This window comes from Castor canadensis, chromosome 14 (assembly GCF_047511655.1).
Source record: "Castor canadensis chromosome 14, mCasCan1.hap1v2, whole genome shotgun sequence".
Lineage (NCBI taxonomy): Eukaryota > Metazoa > Chordata > Mammalia > Rodentia > Castoridae > Castor > Castor canadensis.
Genome location: NC_133399.1, coordinates 28175700 through 28196973, shown reverse-complemented (window position 1 = coordinate 28196973; position 21274 = coordinate 28175700). Strand labels below are relative to the sequence as shown.

Here is a 21274-nt window from a genome sequence, read left to right as displayed (position 1 = left end):
CACACCTGTAATTGTCAATGATTTAAAAGTAAATGGCAGGAAGTACTTTTGAAAGTATTTTATGTGTGTTTGTTTGTATCAGTCATGTACATATTATTAAAATATCAAGAATGCAAGGTAGCTCTTTTTCCTTTTTCTTCATTACATAACCTATAGTACCCAAACAATGTTTTCATTGTTTCCTTGTCATATACACTTCCACTTCCATTTGAAGACTAACACAAAGGAAATCCTGGAGCCTATATTTGAATCCCAACCTTCATATTTCCTATTATCATATTTCCACAGCAAGCTTTCCATATACCTAAATTTCAGTTTTCAAACTCATACTCCATGGAGGAAAAATAGGCTGAGGTTTGTCAGGCCACACTATCATTTAAATAAAAAATGCAAATCAGAATATTTCATGTAATATTGCCATCATAAATTTTTAAATGGGGATTGTAATTATCTACTATAACTGAACAGGATTAAAATATTTTAAATTGGGTAACTAATGACTCTCACATTGGTTATTTTATATATTTACATATGAATACATTGTTATATACAAATTCTCTGCCCTCAGAACAGAATAGAAAAAATTTTCTCAGAATTTTCACAATTGAAGTTTTGTGTTACATTTTGCACAGACATGAGAACCAATGTCTTATGTTATTTCATAGAATTTAGAAATATTTATTATTGCAATCAATAATACCACATAACTCTATGATATTAATATTTAATAATATTTGTAAGAGAAATAATGTTGAGTTATTAAAAACTGCTAAGGAAGTATGATTTCTTTGTGACTCAGCATGATGCCATTCTCCTGCATACATAGCTCTAACTAGAGATGTTTTTGTATTTTGTGAACTATTTCTTTTCAATGTTTATGTAAATCTCAGACATTCCCTACTTACTTAAAATATCACTAATATATATCTAATGTTCATGAAATGTACTTGTTTACATCAGAAAGTGGTCAAGGTCTCCAAGTGAGATACAGATGTCTAGTACATGAGGTCTAGGAGAGAACTCTAAAATAAGTAATGTAACTACACTTTCTGTGATCATTGTCTATGATCCTTGGCTGCCCTCTTTTATGGAATTTGAACAATCTACAGCCTTATCTGCAATTTTCCAGTAATCTCAAAAGGAAGAGGACCTCCAAGTCAGGGAACAGAAATATTATAAAGACCTAGCTAACAACTAAGCTAGTCAAAGATAGAAATTAAGTGAAGGAAAGGAAAACAGGTAATTAGTTAGTACATGAGGAAAGCACAAAATCAAAACATGGGAGAATAAAAAGGGAATGTGACTCCTCAGAAGGCTAACAATGACATAATAAAAGAAATGAGGGAGAATGAAGGCATGAATCCCCAGTTGTTAACCTCAGAAGAATGATGATAAGAATGTTCAAAAAACATAATGAGGAGATTAAAGAAAAAATGCACACACAACTCAATGAATATCAAGAGAACCAAGATTAAAACTTGAGAAGATCCATAAATAACTAAATGAACTCATAGAGAATTTCACCAAACTCCACAAGGAAACTATAAAAAATGTATAGGCAATAAAGGAGACAATATATGGTATAAAAAAGTGTATAACAAAGATATGGAAAGCCAAAAGAAAATGAAACAGAAATCCTGGAAATAAAAAAGTCCCTTAAATCAAGTGAAATACACAGTTGAAAGCCACTCCAGTGGATTACAACATGCAAGACAGAATTTCAGGGCTCAAACACAAAGTAGATATAAATAAAAAAAAAACAGAAGAATCCTTAGACCAGACTCAAGAACTATGAAAAGAATACTCAGAATTTGTGAATGCATCAAAAGATCAAACCTGTGAATCATGGGCATTGAAAAAGGAGAAGAGGTCCAAGTCAAAGTTAATACATAATATATTCAAGAAAATAATATTAGAAAGTTTTCCAAATCTTGAGAAAGAGATACCCATTCAGGTATAGGAATCCCCCAGGTCACTAGGCAGGTGACAAAATTAGAACCACTCAACAGAATATAATACATAAAAGAATTAGCACAAAGAACAAGGAAAGAATATTTAAGCCTGTTAAAGAGAAAAATCAAATAGAATATAAAGATTAAACCCATCAAAATAACAGCAGATTTCTCAACAAAAAGATGGGCATGTGTTGCTGTTTATTGGCTGGACCTGGGTGACCGGAGCCATAAAGATGAGGGGACTACTGAGTCTTGCTCAATAGCCACTTTAATGAAGCATACTACTGCTTTTATAAACTCCTTTTTTCACAGAGAGCATTTGGTCAGAAAAACCATGCCTAGTATTACGTGTCAAGGTTACATTAGTACAGGGAAGCACAGTTAAAATTAACTCTTTATTATGTCTCCTTTAAAACAGGAACAGAGAAGCAGGAGAAGCACACAGTAAGCATAACTTTGTTATTTACATTGAGGGACACAAAGCCATCTGGGAACCTTGAATACTGTTTTTCTGGATGGCTGGCTTTCTCACAAGGCCAGATACCAAGTCACACAGGCAATGTCTGGCCTGAGACCTTTGCCTCAGTTCCTTTGAGCTTTCTCATAAGGCCAGATCCCAAATCACACAGGCACAGTCCCACTGCTGGCCCCGACAATTCCCCTTTTTTTAATTTTTTAAACATAGCAATCCCAGCATGACCGTGGTTTCAGAAGTTTTTCTGAGATTTTAATTGTTGTCAGAGACAGGAGTATCTTATACAAAAAATGACAAGACAAATAATAAACGTAATGCTGGCTCCTAATAGACTATGCATAGTGCTTTGAAGCCAAGACCTAGGATCCATACCTTGTAAAAGTGTCTGCAATGCCTTTTGCCAAACCTTCATAAGAAATGCCAGGGAATTTACTTTTAAATGTGTTAAAAATGTCCCTTTTTAATTTTTCCACATCTAAGGTGATATTACCTCTAAGATCTTGTAAATGATATTTTATTTGTTCCCAACTATATCCGGAAGCATTATGTTTTGCTGGAGTAACACAATACATAGTAACATTCCAATCACAAGAAAGCATTAGTTGGTGTTGTATGCTAACTGTCTGATTCCCTAGCCAAGTTACAGCTTGTTGTAGATCCCCTATTTTGCTTTCTACCTCTCCATTGATTTGAGATTGGGTAGTCCATAACATATGTGATTGATTTTGCCATTGTGCAACAAACTTATGTGTTTGAATGAAAGTCTGTAATGCTAATCCTGCCATGGAAGCCATTGCAGCAATGGCAATCAGACCAGCTATAGCAAGAATAACCCATTCGATAAATCTTTTTGATTGTGTTAATAACTTAGACAGTACTTTAGTCATTAAACCTTCTAAGGGAGAGTGTTGCCATCCTCTTGTTAAGTTTACAGATAACCAGACATTCCTTCTTGCCCTTAATATAAACAATGCTTGAGAGGACCAATTAATAAACAAAGAATTGTTAACACAGGTGTATAATTTACAATCAAAGCATTCACCACTTTTTAGAGTAAAATGAAAACTAGAAGTTCCAAGAACAATACATATGGTAAACTGACACATGCTTGCTCATAAAAGGATGCATTATAATCAAAGACATAGTCATACCAGGAATATTGCTTCTGGAAAAGTTTCCTTTCCAATAGTTCATTAATGCAGAGGCAGCAACCAATTTAAAGATCTCAACTTTCTCTGGATAAGTAATATTTTCTATTTGTAATCGTGACCTTGGGAATGGCATTCCTCCATCATGCCATGCTATTAGTCCTTTCATATGATGTTCTCTAAGTAATGGACTATTTTGCCAAACAATTTTGTCAATATAATCACAGACCATCTTATTCCAATCTTCAAGACAACTCTTTACAGAGCATCCATGAGGGCCCCAATCAATAAAAGAGAAATTATGAGTGGATACAACTAACTTTCCAGCTCTGGCATGGCAATTACTCCAATGAGGATGGAAATATTTCCAATGCTTATAAGAGATAGTCTCGCATATTGGGAGATTGGGTTTTCCCATGTTAGTATTTTAATTTCTGTAAAGTTTAAGGACAATGTCTCAAGTAGTCTAATTCCAGTATGGCTTTCCTGTATAGGAGGCAGTATGTTATACCATGTTTGAATGCTTACGGGAAGACAAGGAGTTGGATGACCAATGCACAAAGGCAGAATCTCATATCCTAAGGATATATTCATAGCAGTCCCTTCCTCCAAAGGGACAGGACTTTTCCAAGGAGAAGGGACGTGTGTAGAATAATTAGTAAAAACAATAGGTCCCCTTTCAGACCATTCCACTAATCTCAATAGAGGAGGATGGGGTATAAATGCCCAATACTCTTGTCTACTTACCACAGATGCACAGGTAAGGATAGCAACCATGGCCAAGAAAAGATTCTCTGGAGTAATGGTGCTTGTGACAGCCAAGCACCTGTACCAGTCAATATCTCATATGAAACAGCCCCAACATAGTCTTGTTGCTCTAAAGCTCTAACTCTTTCATGGGCTTCATCAGATAAGCACATTTTCCATTGCAAAAACTCTGCTGATGATAATGTCATTTTTGCCACAATATGAAAATCATAGGGAATCCACCCAGCATCATTGCTCCATCTTGCCAAATATTCTGTACAAAAAGGAGAAGCAGGACCATAAGCTGCACGAGCCTTTTTAAAGTCTCTTATAAGATTCATAGCCAATCCATTATAAGTGTTATTGCCATTCATATTAAACATAACAGGAAACAGTAGTCACAATTCATGTGGTTGTGGGGGAATAGGAATGTGAGCTGCTAATGGAGGGTCATTCTTTCTTTCCAAGCCCTTGTTGGGGCAAATAAGTAAATAATGCATTTCCTCTTTAATGGTTCCTGTTTCAGGATGTTCATTCCAATCCTCATCCTCTGGAGGAGGAGGTTAAAGATCATCAATTTCTCTCAGAGGAGCCCTTGCAATTGTTGGCACTGCAATCAGTGGTAGTTTACTTTCAGTTTCTTCCGGCACAGTAAAAGCATGACTAAAGCACCGTTTAGTTTCCATAGTGATTTTTTTCATATCTCCTGCATCTAATTTATACTCACAAAGTGATGCAACAGTCTCTTTTTCTAAATTTTCTTCCCTTCTTTCTCCCCCAAGTATAAGAATTACAGATTTAACCACAGCCCATGTTCTCCAAAAATGAAAAGGTTTCTTTTCTCCCTGTCTATATGCCTTTTCAACATTTTTACATGCTCACTCCCTAACTTCTTCATCAGGAAACCAGGCATTATACTCACAAATTACTTCTAAACAGTCCTTTAACTGCTGTTTGTAAACTCAAGCTCCTCCTCATAATAAAAAATGATGCACAAATGAAAGAAAAGGTTGGACTCTGCACTGATTTTGCCTCATCTTTTCTCACTTACCTCCTTCTGTGAGGGTCTCCATGTCACTTTCAAAATTATCCTTCAGGTCCCTGTTTTATGTGCTAACTGTTGCCGTTTGTGGTCTGGACCTGAGTGACCAGAGACATAAAAGATGAGGGGACTACTGAGTCTTGCTCAATAGCTACTTTAATGAAGCATACTACTCCTTTTACACAGAGAACATTTGATCAGAAAAATCATGCCAAGTATTACATATCAAGGTTACATTAGTACAGGGAAGCACAGTTAAAATTAACTCTTTGTTATGTCTCCTTTAAAATGGGAATAGAGAAGAAGGAGAAGCACACAGTATGCATAACCTTCTTTCTACATCGAAGGACACAAAGCCATCTGGGAACCTTGAATACTGTTTTTCTGGATGTCTGGCTTTCTGGATACCAGATCACACAAGCACAATCTGGCCTCAGTTCCTTAGATCTTTCTCATAAGGCCAGATGTCAAATCACACAGGCATTGTCCCACTTGTGTCTCTGACAGGCATGGAGTGAAGTATTTTGAGAACTGAAAAAAACAATTTCAGCCACAGCAAAGCTATCATTCAAAATTGAAAGAGGAATAAACATCTCCCATGAAAAACAGAAGCTATACAAATACTGATGACAAATCCATCAGTACTGAAGATCCTTAAAGGAATCCTACACACAAAAGGTGAAACAAACATAGTCATGAAAAGATGGGAATTTTTAAACTTGAAAAGAACAGCAGACAGGTAATTAGAAAGAACCACAGAATTAGTTACACACATACACACATGCATGCAAATACACACACACACACACACACACACACACACACAAAGTCTTATACAACAAAAACAATTAAATGGCAGGAATCACTACATGCCATGCATTATTAGCACTGAATTCTAATGGACTCAACTCCCCCATCAAAATACACCATTTGACAAACTGGTTTATAAAGGAAGACTCAACAGGTTGCTGTTTTCAAAAAACTTAACATACAGAAAGAAACAAATATTGCATGACAATGAAAGGAGGAAAAAGATTTACCTAGCTAATAGCCCTGATTATAGGCAGGGGAAGCAATACTTATGTCAAATAATGTAAACTTCAAGCCTACAATAGTAAGAAAAAAATGAAGTTCACATCACACTAATAAAAGTACCAGCACATCAAGAGGAAATAACAACTAATTTATATGCACCCAACATCAGTGCACACAAATTCATTAAGTATACATTACTGGACTTCCAGATAGACCCAACACAGTGGTGGTGAGAGAATCGAATACTCCTCTATCACCAATAGATAGGTCATCTGATCAAAAAATCAACAAACTTCAGAAATGAATGACACACTAGATCTCATAGACCAGACAGACATCCATAAAGTACTCCATCCTACAACAGCACAATATACATTCTTCACAGCAGCCCATGGAAACTTCTCCAAAGTAGACTAGACTTTTGGTCACAAAGCAAGTCTGAACAAACACAAGAAAATAGCCTCACCCTTTCATACTGTCTGAACTCAACAAAACAATACTAAAATTCAACAACAAAAGAAACAACAGAAAATACTCAGAGAATGGCAGGCTGACTAATAAATTGTACCATGAGGAGTGGGTCATAGAAGAAATAAGGAATTAAGTTCCTGGAACTTAATGAAAATGAAAGCAAAACTTACAGAAACCATGGGGCATAAATCTTACTGTGAAGTTTATATCCGTGAATGCACATATGAAAAACACAGAAAGCTCTCAAATAGATGACCTAATGCTGTTTCTAAAACTCCTAGAAAAAGAGGAACAAGCTAAACCCAAAACTAGCAAAAGGAGAGAAATAATAAAAAATAAGAACCAAATATCATTGAAATAGAGACCAAAAAAACCACACAAGGAACCAACAACACCATAAGGTGGCTCTTTGAAAAGATAAACATGATCAACAAACCCCTGAAAAATCTGACTTCCCTGCCCTCTTTGTAGGTAGCCATGTCCATATGACTTGCCTTGGCCAATAAAAGTAGGTCATCTCATTCTTGAATGGAAGATCTAGGAGCTGGAATGAATTTCTCTACATACTTTCCTACTGTTTATTGAATTGTACTAGAAATGTATTTCAATAAGTAGCCTCTGATATCCTAGATTCTGGAGCAACTGTGATGATCAAAAGTCCAAGGTGATCCAAGCTATTTGTGAGCAAGTAATGCATTTTTATTAGATCCACACATTGTGATTTTTCCCCTTACATCAGCTTAACTTACTATCTTGACAGATATACTATGTTCATGCAGAGGTTGCTTAATAAAAAAGATTAGCTAAGACATGAAAAAATTGAAACAAGAGAGTATTAATACCCTAAACAGATCTATAAGACAAAATAAAATTGAAGAAGCAGGATTCTCCCAAGAAATAAAAGTCCAGGACCTGATGGATTCACTGATGAATTATAATGGACCTTTATATTTTTTCCTTTATTGTTTTGGGTGGTGGTACATTTTGGTATTTTCAAAGGTTCTTACAATGTATCAAATATATCATACTTGAATTCACCCTCTCTACTGCTCTCCTTTATTCTCCCACCCATGATTCCTAGAATAGTTTCAACAGGTATTATTTTTTCCATTTGCATACATGTGTACATAATATGCAACATATTCATCCTCCTACTCCTTTCTCTGCTACATTCCCACTCCCACTGGTGCCAACACATCTTCCTCCTCCCCCCACTGAACCTGTTACATATAAAAACCTAAAAGATAAAAAGAGAAGCATGACATTTTGCTAGTTTGAGATAAAGATACACATGGAGTTACCTTGTGTTAATCCCTTACATATAATTATTAGAATTTCAATTGGTTCACCTCTTCTAGTTCTCTTCACTCCTCCCTAATCCCCCACCCATGGTGGCCCTGGCCAGTTTAAGATTTCTATATTCATACCTGTACAATGAGCACATAAACTACATTAAAATTTTAGTTTCCTTCCCTTGCCGTATTCCTCCTTTGTGCAGCCTCCCTATAGTGTGACTCATTTCCAATATACATTATATATGCATAATCAATATATACACATAAAATAAATAATATACAATGCAGCTTACTAATAGAAGCAAAGACAAATCCACATGATCATCTCAATAGATGTAGGAAAATCCTTTGATAAAATACAACATTTTTTCATGAAAAACGTTCTGATGAAACTAGAAATAGAAGAAATATTCCTCAACATAATAAAGGCTGTATTTGGAAAGTCCATGGCCAATGTCATACGAAATGAAGAAAAAAATAAAACAAAAACATTTCCTCTAAAGTCAAGAGCAAGATAAGTGTGTTGACTTTTCCAATCTATTCAGCATAATCTTGGAATTCTTAGCTCAAACACCAATATAGTTAGAAGAAATAAAAGGAATGGAAATTCAAAAGGAAACAGAATCCATGTACAAAAATCAGTAGTTTTTATACACCAACAATGAACAGATTGAATAAGGACATAGGAAAATAATTCTATTTACAATAGCATTAAAAAATACCTAGGAATAAACTAACAAAGGATGTGAAAATTATCTCCAAGGAAAACTGCAAATTACTGAAGAAAGAAAGTGAGAAGACTAGAGAAGGTGGAAAGATGTCCCATGCTCCTGGATTGGTAGAATCAACATAGTGAAAACAGCTGTATTACCAAAAGCAATTTATATATTCAATATGAATCCCATCAAAATTTCAATTACATTCATCTCAGAGTTGGAAATATCAGTACTAAATTTCACTTGGAAGCACAAAAGACCAAGATATGCCAAGCCAAGACTTAGGAAAAACAGCAACACTAGAAGAATCACAATATCCAATTCAAACTATATTACAGAGCCATAGCAATGAAAAGAACAGAGTATTGGCACAAAAATCAGACATGAAGACCAGTGGAACAGAATAGAGGTCACAGATATGAATCCACACCATATGCCCACATAACTTTTGACAAAGGTGCCAAATTATGGAGAGCAAATAATCTCTTCAATAACTGTTGCTGTGAAAACTGGATATCTGCATGCAGAAAATTGAATCAAGATCCAAGTCCATCACCCTGTGCAAGAATCAAGTCAATTAAGGACCTTAATATAGGACATGAAACTTGAAGCTACTACAAGAAAGAGCAGGGAATACACTAGAATTAACAGGCAGTAACGTCCTAAATAGAACTCACATGGCTCAGCAACTAAGAGAACGGATTTACAAATGGGATTCCATGAAATTACAAACTTCTACACAACAAAAGAAATAGTCTCTAAATTGAAGATGTTACCCACAAAATGAAAGAAAATCCTTGCCAGCTGTACATCTGACAAGAGTTTGTTAACGAGAATATTCAGGGAGCTCAAAAAACTGAACTTCCCAAAATTCAGTGATCCAGTGAAGAAATGGGAATAGGAAATGAACAGAGCTTTCTTAAAGGAAGAAGTCCAAATGGCTAAATAATACATGAAGAAATGCTCAACATCCCTGGACATTCATGTTAAAATTCAACATCATTCTTGTTAGAATGGCTGCCATCAAGAACAAAACCAACAAATGTTGGTGAGAATATGGGGAAAAGGAACCTTCATACACTGTTATTGGGAATGTAAATTAGTACAACCACTATTGAAAACAGTATGGAGACTCCTCACAAAACTGTAAATAGAACTGCCATATGATTCAGCAATTCCACAATTAGGGATACAACCAAAGGATGTAAGTCAGGTTACAACAAAGGCACTTGCACTACCATGTTTATTGCAGAATCATTCATAATAGTTAAGCTATGGAAACAGCCAAGATGCCCCAATAGCAATGACTGGATTAAGAAAATGCGTTACTTATATACAAAGGAATTTTCAGCCTCAAGGAAGAATGAAATTTTATTGCTTGCCGGTAAGTGAATGGAACTGGAGAACATCATTTTATGTGAAGTTAGCTTCATTCAGAAGGGCAAAAGCTACATGCTTTCTCTCATGTGGAATATAGACCTAATACAAATAACAGCCATGTTATAAAAAACAGGTCATGCTAAAGGAGGTCTCACAGGAGAGGGGGAAGGTAAAAGAAGCAAGTAAAGAAGGAGAATATGGTTGATTTATTCAACATAATGATTAATATATAATTTTTAAACTAGTTGAAACAACTATAAGAAGGGGACTGAGGGGGAAAGAAGAAAAATAGAGCAGATGAACCAAATCAGGCTAATATACAATACATACATGCATATATATATTTTGAAGTGCTATAATGAAACTACTTGTGTAGCTGTCTTAAACACTAAAAAATATCATTTTTTCCTTAAGTTTGTAAAATTAGAGAACAGGAGTGTGGAACAAGTCCTGCCTGAATGAGATGATACCAGTGGATGGGAGAGGAAGTGGAGAATGTGTGTAGGAGTGTGAATATGATGGAAATACTGTGTACACATATATGTAAATGGAAAAATGACACCTTTTAAAACTATTCCAGGAAATGTGGGATTACGAGTAAAGGAGAATTGAGAGCATTGTAAATTTCAAAATGTACCCCTACCAAGAACAATAAAAAAGAATCAAAATCAAATAAAACATGTAGATGTCCTGATCTCAGAACAAATCTAATTTAATCAGAATATCTGCATGTGACATTATGGTTTTCCCCTCTTATAGCAGGGTTGTGAACAGCACATTAGAATATTAGTAGGCATTTAGAACATCCTACCTAAAAAGCAACTGTTTTGACTATCAATAATATATACTACCTATATTAAAATTTGAACATACCATAACATTCATTTCTGATCTAATATATTACATTGTTTTGTGTTATCAGTTGTGAAATTTGAAGCCATGTTATCGCTGCATCTTTCCATTGTCTGGCACACTTCTTCTTAAAAGGAAACTATGGCCAGGAATTGGTCAGTGTGTGTATTTCCCTCTCAATAGTTCCACAACAGTAATGATATATGAATCCATAAGTACTTTCTTGAAGAATTTACCTAATGCTTAGGTAAATCTCACATAAGTCTTGTACAAGGAAATTACCTGTTACCTATAGAAGATGATAATTTACCCCAAGGTGTATTTTTTAAGTATCTCTTTTGTGTCAGTTGGAAGCCAATTTAGATGACAATTCTGAATATGAGAAAGACTAATAGCCTGCTCTTTTGCACAGAAATAATGAGTTTATCTCAGCCCAGAATAGTGGAGAGCAACTGTAATCCCAGCTAATTTGTAGACAGAGAATCATGGTTTCAAAGTCAGCACAGTCAAAATAATAAGACTCTATCTCTCAAAAGAAGACAGACATTCTTGTGTACATCTTTAATTATACCTTCTCATGTGGTCCAGGTAAGAAGATTACAATCTGATGCCAGCCTTGAGTGAAGCCCCAGAGCTTATATGAAAAAAAAACTCCAAATAAATAGAAAGGGCTGAAGTCATGGCTCAAGTAGAAGGTTGATTACCTAGCAAACATGAGGCCCTCAGATAAAAACTCTAGTGCTACCAAAAAAGTAAGAGTTGATTCAACAAGAATCCTAACTACTTGTCAATCTGTGAGTAACGCTGACTAATCTTTTTCATTTGCTTCTAAACAAAAGAAAGTTTTAAGCAGAAGCACCTATGTCCTAGCCATGTGTCCAACTCAGCAACATTTTAATCCTTCTCCTGTCTCTTGAGCAGGAATGAATGCCCTTGAGGTTGAGTGGCTGATTACAAGAATGCATGGAGAGCTGCAAGGACATCCTGGAGTCCTGCAGTGTGAGAAATCAGTACTTAATTATCATGTGTCTTCTCACTGGATGATGTGATCCTAGCAAGTCCGTTATTCTATAAATGTTGCAGCAGTTGACACCGAATGGTCTATCTTGTGGTATGCCAGATATCCCCAATTGAATGCCACAGGAAGGAATCTTTCTTTTCTTGAAGTTATGGGGAAGTGAAATGATTAGTCAAGAGTCAAGAGGAAAAACTAGAAATGTCCTACTCAGATGCCCTGTGACAAGTCACACATTACAGGTCAATTCACACATGACTTCCAAGATTTCCTGCTGTGCTCACCAATAATCTCCCTTCTGTTTCATGTCATTGTAAGAATCTGGATTCTGCATATGAGAAAATATATTAGTTTTTGTCATTCTGAGTCTGGCTTATTTCCCTCAACATGGAGAACTCTAGTAAATGACACAATTCCATTCTTTATAATGGATAATACTTGGTTGTATGTTAGTACCACACATCCTTTATCCTTATTGATGGGCACCTATGCTGATTTCATAACTTGCTCACTGTGAGTAGTGTTACATAATCATTGTTGTGTAGATATCCTATTGTATGCTCTTCAAGACACTTTTTGATTTCCAGTTACTTTAGCTGGTGATGCAGGAATAAATAACTGAGGACAGAGAAAGCATTTCTGGGAAATTGTGATAGAACCAAATGGTAACAAATTCTAATGCTTCTTACATAAGGTAAAAAGCAACTGATAGATAAAACCCAAATATGCAGCAGGCTTAATACTTCTCTCCAGATGATTGGATTCTCAGAAGGGAGGAAATAACATTTTAATAACATAAAATTATCCATCTGATGGGGAAACACCAAATATCACTCAGACAAAATAAATGAAACTATTATCTGAAAAGGTTTAAGAACAGGAATAATTGAGCAATTCAGAACAGTTGAAGAAGAAATGGGAAATTTTCATATTATTGAAACAGTAAAATTGTAAGGCAACTGAATTATAATGTCAAAAGTCTAAAGCTTAACCAAAAAGCTGAGCACCACATAAAAATCACATAGAATTATCTCTACCCTTGTCTTTATGTATGGAATACACTGGACAAGAAAATGTCTATGTTGCTAAATAGAGCTAAAAGTCCTGATGAGCATGACATAGACATGAACATGGATATTTGATGTTGTCTCTCACTCTTCAAAACTTTACTGGAAGGGATGAAAGTGACTACAGTTAGGCCCAAAGTGTTTGGAATCAACATTGATTATGGCCATTTACTTTGAATCAATAAGAGCAAGTTCCATGTTTTTATGGTAACATGTTTCATGTTTATAGTAATGGCTCCTAGGTATCAGCTTTGTATACAATCTGAAGAATCAGAAATAAGCATTGGTTAACTATCACTAATATATGCATAAATTTCACAACCATAAAAACAAACCACCAACGTGACTGAAAAAGAAACAAAAAGAGTTCATATCCCAGAATATTTTAATAGAAATTTGTGAAGTGTAACCTTATCATGATTGCTAATAATGATATATAAATTGTAGATTGTGCTTATTTTATGCATTCATCACCTATTAATATCATAGGAAGAAGCTATTATCAGTCTAATACAACCAATACCATTGCATCAACTAGAATTCACCTCATACTGTAATTCTGAGTATCAGAGATACTAGCGACCTCCATATGTGACAGGAGTAAGGTGTGATACAGATGTAAACAGTAATTTGCCAGGTTCTGGGTCTGTTTCACTATTTCATTGATTACTATCCAACTAGAAGGTTGAGCATAGGTCCACAGTTCTAAAGAACATTTTGGCCTTGTGAACATTCTCTTGTTCCTCTTTCCTGAGACAGAGTGAAAATAAATACTGAATTCCAATATATTTTTGGGTTTTCATAGACAGGTTATCACATTGGAGGAGGATTTGACTGCTACAGAGATATAACCAGAGTATGGCAATATTGAGACCCCTGCTGATTATTGTGTAACTTCTCTTTCTACAAGCTTTGTTTCTGATTTAATACATCTTTCCTGTATTGAAGCAGCAGGTGCCATCAAAGTCTGTGATTTACTTTGAATCTCAAAATGGAAGAGGACTGTGAAATGGGTCACTTCTTATACAGACATAGAAACAAATGTGAGCAGATGCAAGATGGAGATGGAGACAGAGATGCAGACCTCATGAGCTCCTGAACCAGAGACCCTGCCGAGAAGCTGGAGACACACCTGGCTGAGGTAAAGCACCAGGGATATCCAAAAATATGACACTCTAAACCCTTAGATAATGGAAGGCTTCCCCATGCCATGATATAATAAAAGAACAGCTGGCCTGCCAAATCCCCATACTGTAGGCCTGCAGAGCCACTGCTCTGTTCTGCAGGGCTCTCTGTCCCTAGGATTGCTCCAGGCCACAGCCCTGCACCGGACCCATGCACAGTGGGATTCCCACCTCTCCAGCTGCGCTGGATCCACAAACCACCGGGATACCCACCTCTCATCTGTGACAGACCCCAGCCCACCCACCTCTCATCTGTGACAGACCCCAGCCCCAAGACAGACCCACAACACTCTGGGATACCCTGCCCTCAGCTGCACCATGCAACAGCTTTGAGCTGGTCTCACAGCCCACTGGGATACCTGCCCCTCAGCCCACCATCCTTCAGGCCCTGCTGAGCCACAACGGTGTGTGGGGTGACCAGAACACTGCACCTCAGGCCCTGCCAGGCTCCAGCTCTGTGTGGAACAACTGGAGGCCCACCGTGCTGGGACAGGTACCAGCTTGGCATGAGACATCTGCATCCACCAGCCTGCCAAGATCCCCGCTCCTTGGGCAAAGCCAGCCCCAGCTTTACAGGCTTTCCCTATAACCACTCCTCCAGGCTCCCATCGGGCTGCCACTAGGTTGCTCCAAGCATGCCTAAGAGACACAAGCAAACAGAAATGAACACTAAAGGAGTAACAGAAGAACTAAACCTGGAATTCTACTGTTCCAGAACTGGTGACTGTTTTTTCTTTTTATCCCTTCCTTAAGGTTTTGCCTGCCTGGTTTGCTGTTTGATCACCCACCATCTCTCCCATTTAAAAAAATTTTTTCCTCACTTCTCTCTTCCTTTTACCTTTCCTTCTATTTCTCTTTTTAATCTGTCTCTCATGATTTTGTTAGTATTAATATTGTAACCGAGCTAACACTAAATTACCCATAGTCAAGTGATAGAAACGTTACCTAGTGGAAGTATGGGAAAAAGAAAAAGGAATGGAAACCATTCTCCCTCCAACAAATTAAGTAGTACAGGATTTAGAGTGACATGAAGAAAATGGATACCCAGATAAAGACTCCAACAAAACAAAGATAAACTACACCAAAGAACCCAACAAAGACCACAAGAGCACTCTGAAAGAAGAAATTCTATAAGTAATTAATGAAAATTTCATAGAGATGTTACTAGACGTGGTCAACCAAAATGTACAGGAAGCCCTAAGAAATTCCAAGACAACAAAACAAAAGAATATGAGAAAGCACAGAAACAAATAAATGAAATCATAGGATCCCTAAATAAACACCAAACTGAAACAGAGATCACCATAAACAGAGAGATAAATGAATTAAGAGCAAAAATTGACAATATTAAAGAGGAAATAACCCACTACATGGAAAACCTCAGAAAAAAGAATGAAACAGAAATACAAAGCAAAATGGAAGGCCATTCTAGCAGAACAGAACAAGCAGAAGACACAATCTTACAACTTGAAGATGAAATGGCACTTAAAGGAAAAAGTGAAGAAAAATTAGTTAAAAAACTCAAGATCTGTGAAAAGAAAATGCAAGAACTCACTGACTCCATAAAAGACCAAACCTGAGAATCATGGGCATTGAAGAAGGAGAAGAGGTGCAAGCAAAAGAAATGCATAATATATTCAACAAAATAATAACAAAAAATATCTCAAATTTAGAGAAAAGTATGCCCATTCAGGTACAAGAAGCCTTCAGAACACCAAACAGACCTGACCAAAATAGAACTATCCCAGGACATGTTATCAGTAAAACAACAAGCACAGAGACTAGAGAAAGAATATTGAGGCTGTAAAAGAGAAAAAACAAATAACATACAAAAGTAAACCCATCAAAATCACAGCAGACTTCTCAATAGAAAAATTAAAAGCAAGAAGAACATGGAGTGAAATCTTCCAAGCACTGAATGAAAATAAATTCAATCTTAGGATACTCTACCCAGCAAAACTATCATTCAAAATAGATGGAACAATAAAATTTTCCTTGATAAGCAGAAATTAAAACAATATGTGACCACCAAGCGACCACTACAAAAGAATCTCCAAGGAATTTTGCACACAGATAATAAAAGCAAACAAAAAAATGAAAGGGCAGGCAATACCAAACCACAGGAGAAGAAAAGGCAAGAAAGTAAAGAGGAACACTGATTCAGCTACACACAATCAAACCCTTAATCAACAAAGACAACTACATGACAAGAATCACCACGTACTTATCAATACTAACACTGAATGTTAATGGACAAAATTCCCCCATCAAAATACACTGACTGGCAAACTGAATTAAAAAGGAAGATCCAACAATCTGCTGCCTACAAGAGACCCACCTCAATGAAAGAAATAAGCAGTGGCTGAAAGTGAAAGGCTGGAAGAAGATTTACCAAACCAATGGTTCCCCAAAAATAGGCAGAGGTAGCAATACTTATCTCGGACAAAGTATATTTCAAACCTACATTGATCAAGTGAGATAAAGATGGACACTGCATACTAATAAAAGGGGAAATACACCAAAAGGAAATAAAAATTATCAACCTATATGCATCCAATGTCAATGCACCCAGTGTCATCATACCCCCCCTATGACCAATAGGGGCTCCAAAAAAATATTCAAACAAAAAATCTAATAAAGAAATCTTGGAACTAAATAACACCATAGATCAAATGAACCTAGCTGGGGTCTACAGAATATTTCATGCAACTTCTACACAATACACATTCTTCTCAGCAGCCCATGGAACATTCTCCAAAATTGATCATATCTTAGGCAAAAAGCAAGCCTCAGCAAATATAAGGAAATAGAAATAATCCCATGCATTCTATCTGACCACAATGCATTAAAACTAGAAATCAACAACAAAAACAGCAGTAAAAAACATGCAAACATTTGGAAGCTGAACAACCCATTGCTCAATGACAAATGGGTCATTGATGAAATAAAAGAGGAAATTAAAATGTTCCTGGAAGTTAATGAAAATGAAAACACTACCTACCAGAACCAATGGGACACAGCATAGGCAGTCCTCAGAGGAAAGTTTATATCCATGAGTTCATGTATTAAAAGGACAGAAAGATCCTAAATCAATGACCTAATACTACAGCTCAAACTCCTAGAAAAACAAGAACAAGCAAATCCCAATAATAATTAAGGGCTAAAATCAATGAAATAGAAACAAAAAAATACAAAAAATCAATGAAACAAAAAGCTGGTTCTTTGAAAAAAATAAATAGGATTGACCTACCCCTGACAAACCTGACTAAAATGAGGAGAGAAAAAACCCAAATCAGTAAAATCAAAAATGCAAAAGGAGAGATAACAACAAACACCATGGAAATCATCAGAGACTACTTTCAGAGCCTATACTTAAATAAATTTGAAAATCTTGAGGAAATGGACAGATTTCTAGAAACTTACAACCAACCAAAATTGAACCAAGAAGATATTAATCACCTGAAAGGAAATAAAACACAAAAAGATATTGAAGCTGCCATCAAGAGCCTCCCAAAAAAGAAAAGTCCAGGACCTGATGGATTTACTGCTGAATTCTATCAGACATTTAAAGAAAAATTAATACCAACTCTCCTTAAACTATTCCAAGAAACAGAAAGGGAAAGAACACTACCTAATCATTTTATGAAGCCAATATTACTCTCATCCCAAAAACAGACAGCCACCTTCAAAAAGGAGTACTATAAGCCAATTTCCTCAATGAATATCAATGCAAAAATCCTTAATAAAATAATGGCAAACCGAATCCAACAACACATCAGAAAAGTCATACACCATGACCAAGTCGGCTTCATCCAAGGGTTGCAGGGGTGGTTCAGCATATGCAAATCTATAAATGCAATACAGAACATCAATAGAAGGAAAGACAAAAACCACTTGATCATCTCAACAGATGTAAATAATCCAATACCTAGAAGTAAATTTAACAAATGATGTGAATGAACTCTACAAGGAGAATTAAAACTCCTGAAGAAAGAGATCAAGGAAGACTACAGAAGATGGAAAGAGCTCCGGTGCTCATGGATCAGTAGAATCAATGTAGTAAAAATGGATATACTACTGAAAGCAATGTACATGTTTAATGCAATTCCCATCAAAATCCGAATGACTTTCATCATAGAGATTGAAAAATCTACTCTAAAGTTTTTGGAAACCCAAGATATCGCAAATAGACAAGGCAATGCTCAGCAAAAAAAGCAATGCTGGAGGTATTACAATACCCAACTTCAAACTATATTACAAAACAATAGCAATAAAAACATCATGGTACTGGCATAAAAACAGACATGAAGACCAGTGGAACAGAATGGAGGATGTGGATGTGAATCCAGAAAACTATACCCACCTCATTTTTGACAAAAGTGCCAAAACATACAATGTAGAAAAGACAGCTTCTTCAACAAATGTTACTGGGAAAAGTGGTTACCCATCTGCAAGAAAGTGAAACTAGATCCATATCTATCACCCTGTACTACTATCAACTCAAAATGGATCATGGACCTAAATATCATACCTGAACCTGTGAAGTTACTAAAGGAAGGAGCAGGAAACACTCTGTAACTAATAGGTATTGGCAAGGACGTCCTCAATAGAACCCCAGCAGCCCAGCAACTAAGAGAAAGGATGGACAAATGGGACTTCATAAAATTAAAAAGGTTCTGCACAACACAAGAAATGGTCTCCAAACTGAAAGACCACCCACAAAGTGGGAGAAAATATTCACCAGCTGTACATCAGCCAAGGGACTAATAACCGGAATATACAGGGATCATAAGAAACTAAGCTCTCCTAAAGTCAATGAACCAATTAAAAAATGGGAAACTGAACTTAACAGAACTTTCTCAAAAGAAGAAATTCAAATGGCAAAAAAGCACGTGAAAAAATGCACACCATCTCTAGCCATAAAGGAAATGCAAATCAAAACCACACTAAAATTCCACCTTACCCCTGTTAGAAGAGCTGTCATCAAAAACTCCACTGACACCAGATGTTGGTGAGGATGTGGGGAAAAAGGAACCCTCATACACTGCTGGTGGGAATGCAAGCTGGTACAACCACTCTGGAAAAAATTTTGAGACTTCTTAAAAATGTAAACATAGACCTGCCATATAATCCAGTAATCCCACTCCTGGGGATATACCCAAAGGAATGCAACACAGGTTACTCCAGAGGCACCTGCACACCCATGTTTATTGCAGCACTATTCACAATAGCCAAGTTATGGAAACAACCAAGATTCCCCACTACTGATGAATGGATCAAGAAAATATGGTACTTGTATACAATGGAATTTTACTCAGCCATGAAGAAGAATGAAATCTTATCATTTGCAGGTAAATGGGTGGAACTCGAACAAGGTCAGCCAGGCTCAGAAGTCCAAAAATAATATGTTCTCCCTCATATGAAGACTTTAGATCTAGGGAAAATTCAGCAATGTGGTTGGACTTGGGTCACATGACAAGGGGAGAGCACATATGGGTGATACATAAATAGGTAAAAAACCCAAAACATGAAAGTGTTTGGTGTCCCTACTCCAGAAGAGCTAATACAGAAACCTTTAATCTACAGAGGTTATCATGAGATGGGGATCAGTAATCAGGGTAAAGATCTGTTAGAGATGAATCAACATGTGTCATAACATGTTTACACGAAAACAATGCTAGAAATATTTCTGGATAGCTATCCTTAACTGAACTAGCAAAAAATACTTTGTCTTCCTTGTTATGCTTCTCTCTTTTTTTCAACAAAATTAATGATAAAGGCAGAACAGGACCTACTTGGAACTGAGGGAAAAAGGGGGAGTGGGGTTGGGGGAGGGGGGAGAATTGACCCAATGTATGCACATATGAATAAATGAATTATTAAAAAAAGAAAGAAATTAACGTGACAGAATGCAGGAACTATCCTGGCAAAGTGCCCTATTTCTGAGATAAGGTGATTTAATCCAATCATATCTTCACTTTTCAGCCCAACATTCGGATGTTAATTGCATAAATGTTTGGTGGGTATTGTTTATTGAAATAATAATTACATATTTTTTATACATGGGATTGTGTAGGGCACATACTTAAAACATGATAGTCCTCAATATCATTTTTCAGAACTGTGAAATTATCATTTTATTTTTTCTCATCATGATGAATATAGTCCCTTTGGAATACTTGTGAAATGAATGTATCTGCAGTTTTAGGGAACTAGCTAAAGGACGAAGATTTACTGGGGGAGGGAACTGCAATTTGAATGGAAGTTTGGAAACTTCTTGAAAATAATTATGTAAACTTCCAGGCCTCATTGCTGAAACTACATATTGGTGTCTTCCTATGTACCTAAATAACTTTCATGTTTGTACTCATGATGATAAAACAGTAACTTCAATAAATTTTCCTTCATCCATCCTCTCACACAGCACTTAGTGGGTGAAAATCATTTCTGGCCTCGTCATGACCAAGAACTATGGATTTAAAGCTCTTCCATTGCCTGAGGTTCAATGATAGGTCATAGCCCATCTCCAGCACTGATATGAACCCTGTCATAAAGGAGCTTCCACATGCAGACACAAAGCTCCTTGAGACAGGATATGTTGCCAACAGAACTGGAAACAATTAAAACAAAGTCTTTAGGAACAGGCCATTAATTGACTACTATATTACTCCTGGAGTCTCAAGACACAGAGACAAAGCTGCAAAAATAGTTCTCTGTGATCCCAGTCTCTAAGTATATATGACTATGAATGGAAGAACAGACAGTAAATGTGTATAGAAAATTTAGAGCTCTTTGTTACTCTGGAGAAATTCTGATGTATAATTCATCTAGATCATTTATTCTACTTGTGAAGATCATTATCTTCTATTTCCATTGTACATTGTGTTAAAAT

General features: G+C 36.3%; 1 protein-coding gene across 1 annotated transcript in view; it reads right to left on the bottom strand.

The window, feature by feature from the left end:
- Positions 1–16135, bottom strand: part of LOC141416200 (olfactory receptor 7E24-like) — a 41264-nt gene extending 25129 nt beyond the window's left edge. Inside the window, exons 1-2 of the mRNA XM_074053289.1 lie at positions 16107–16135; positions 14758–15021 (exon numbers count right to left, since the gene is read on the bottom strand). Of these exons, the coding sequence (XP_073909390.1) occupies positions 14758–15021; positions 16107–16135 (293 nt within the window). The remainder of the gene's footprint in view (positions 1–14757; positions 15022–16106) is intronic.
- Positions 16136–21274: the final 5139 nt, after the last annotated feature.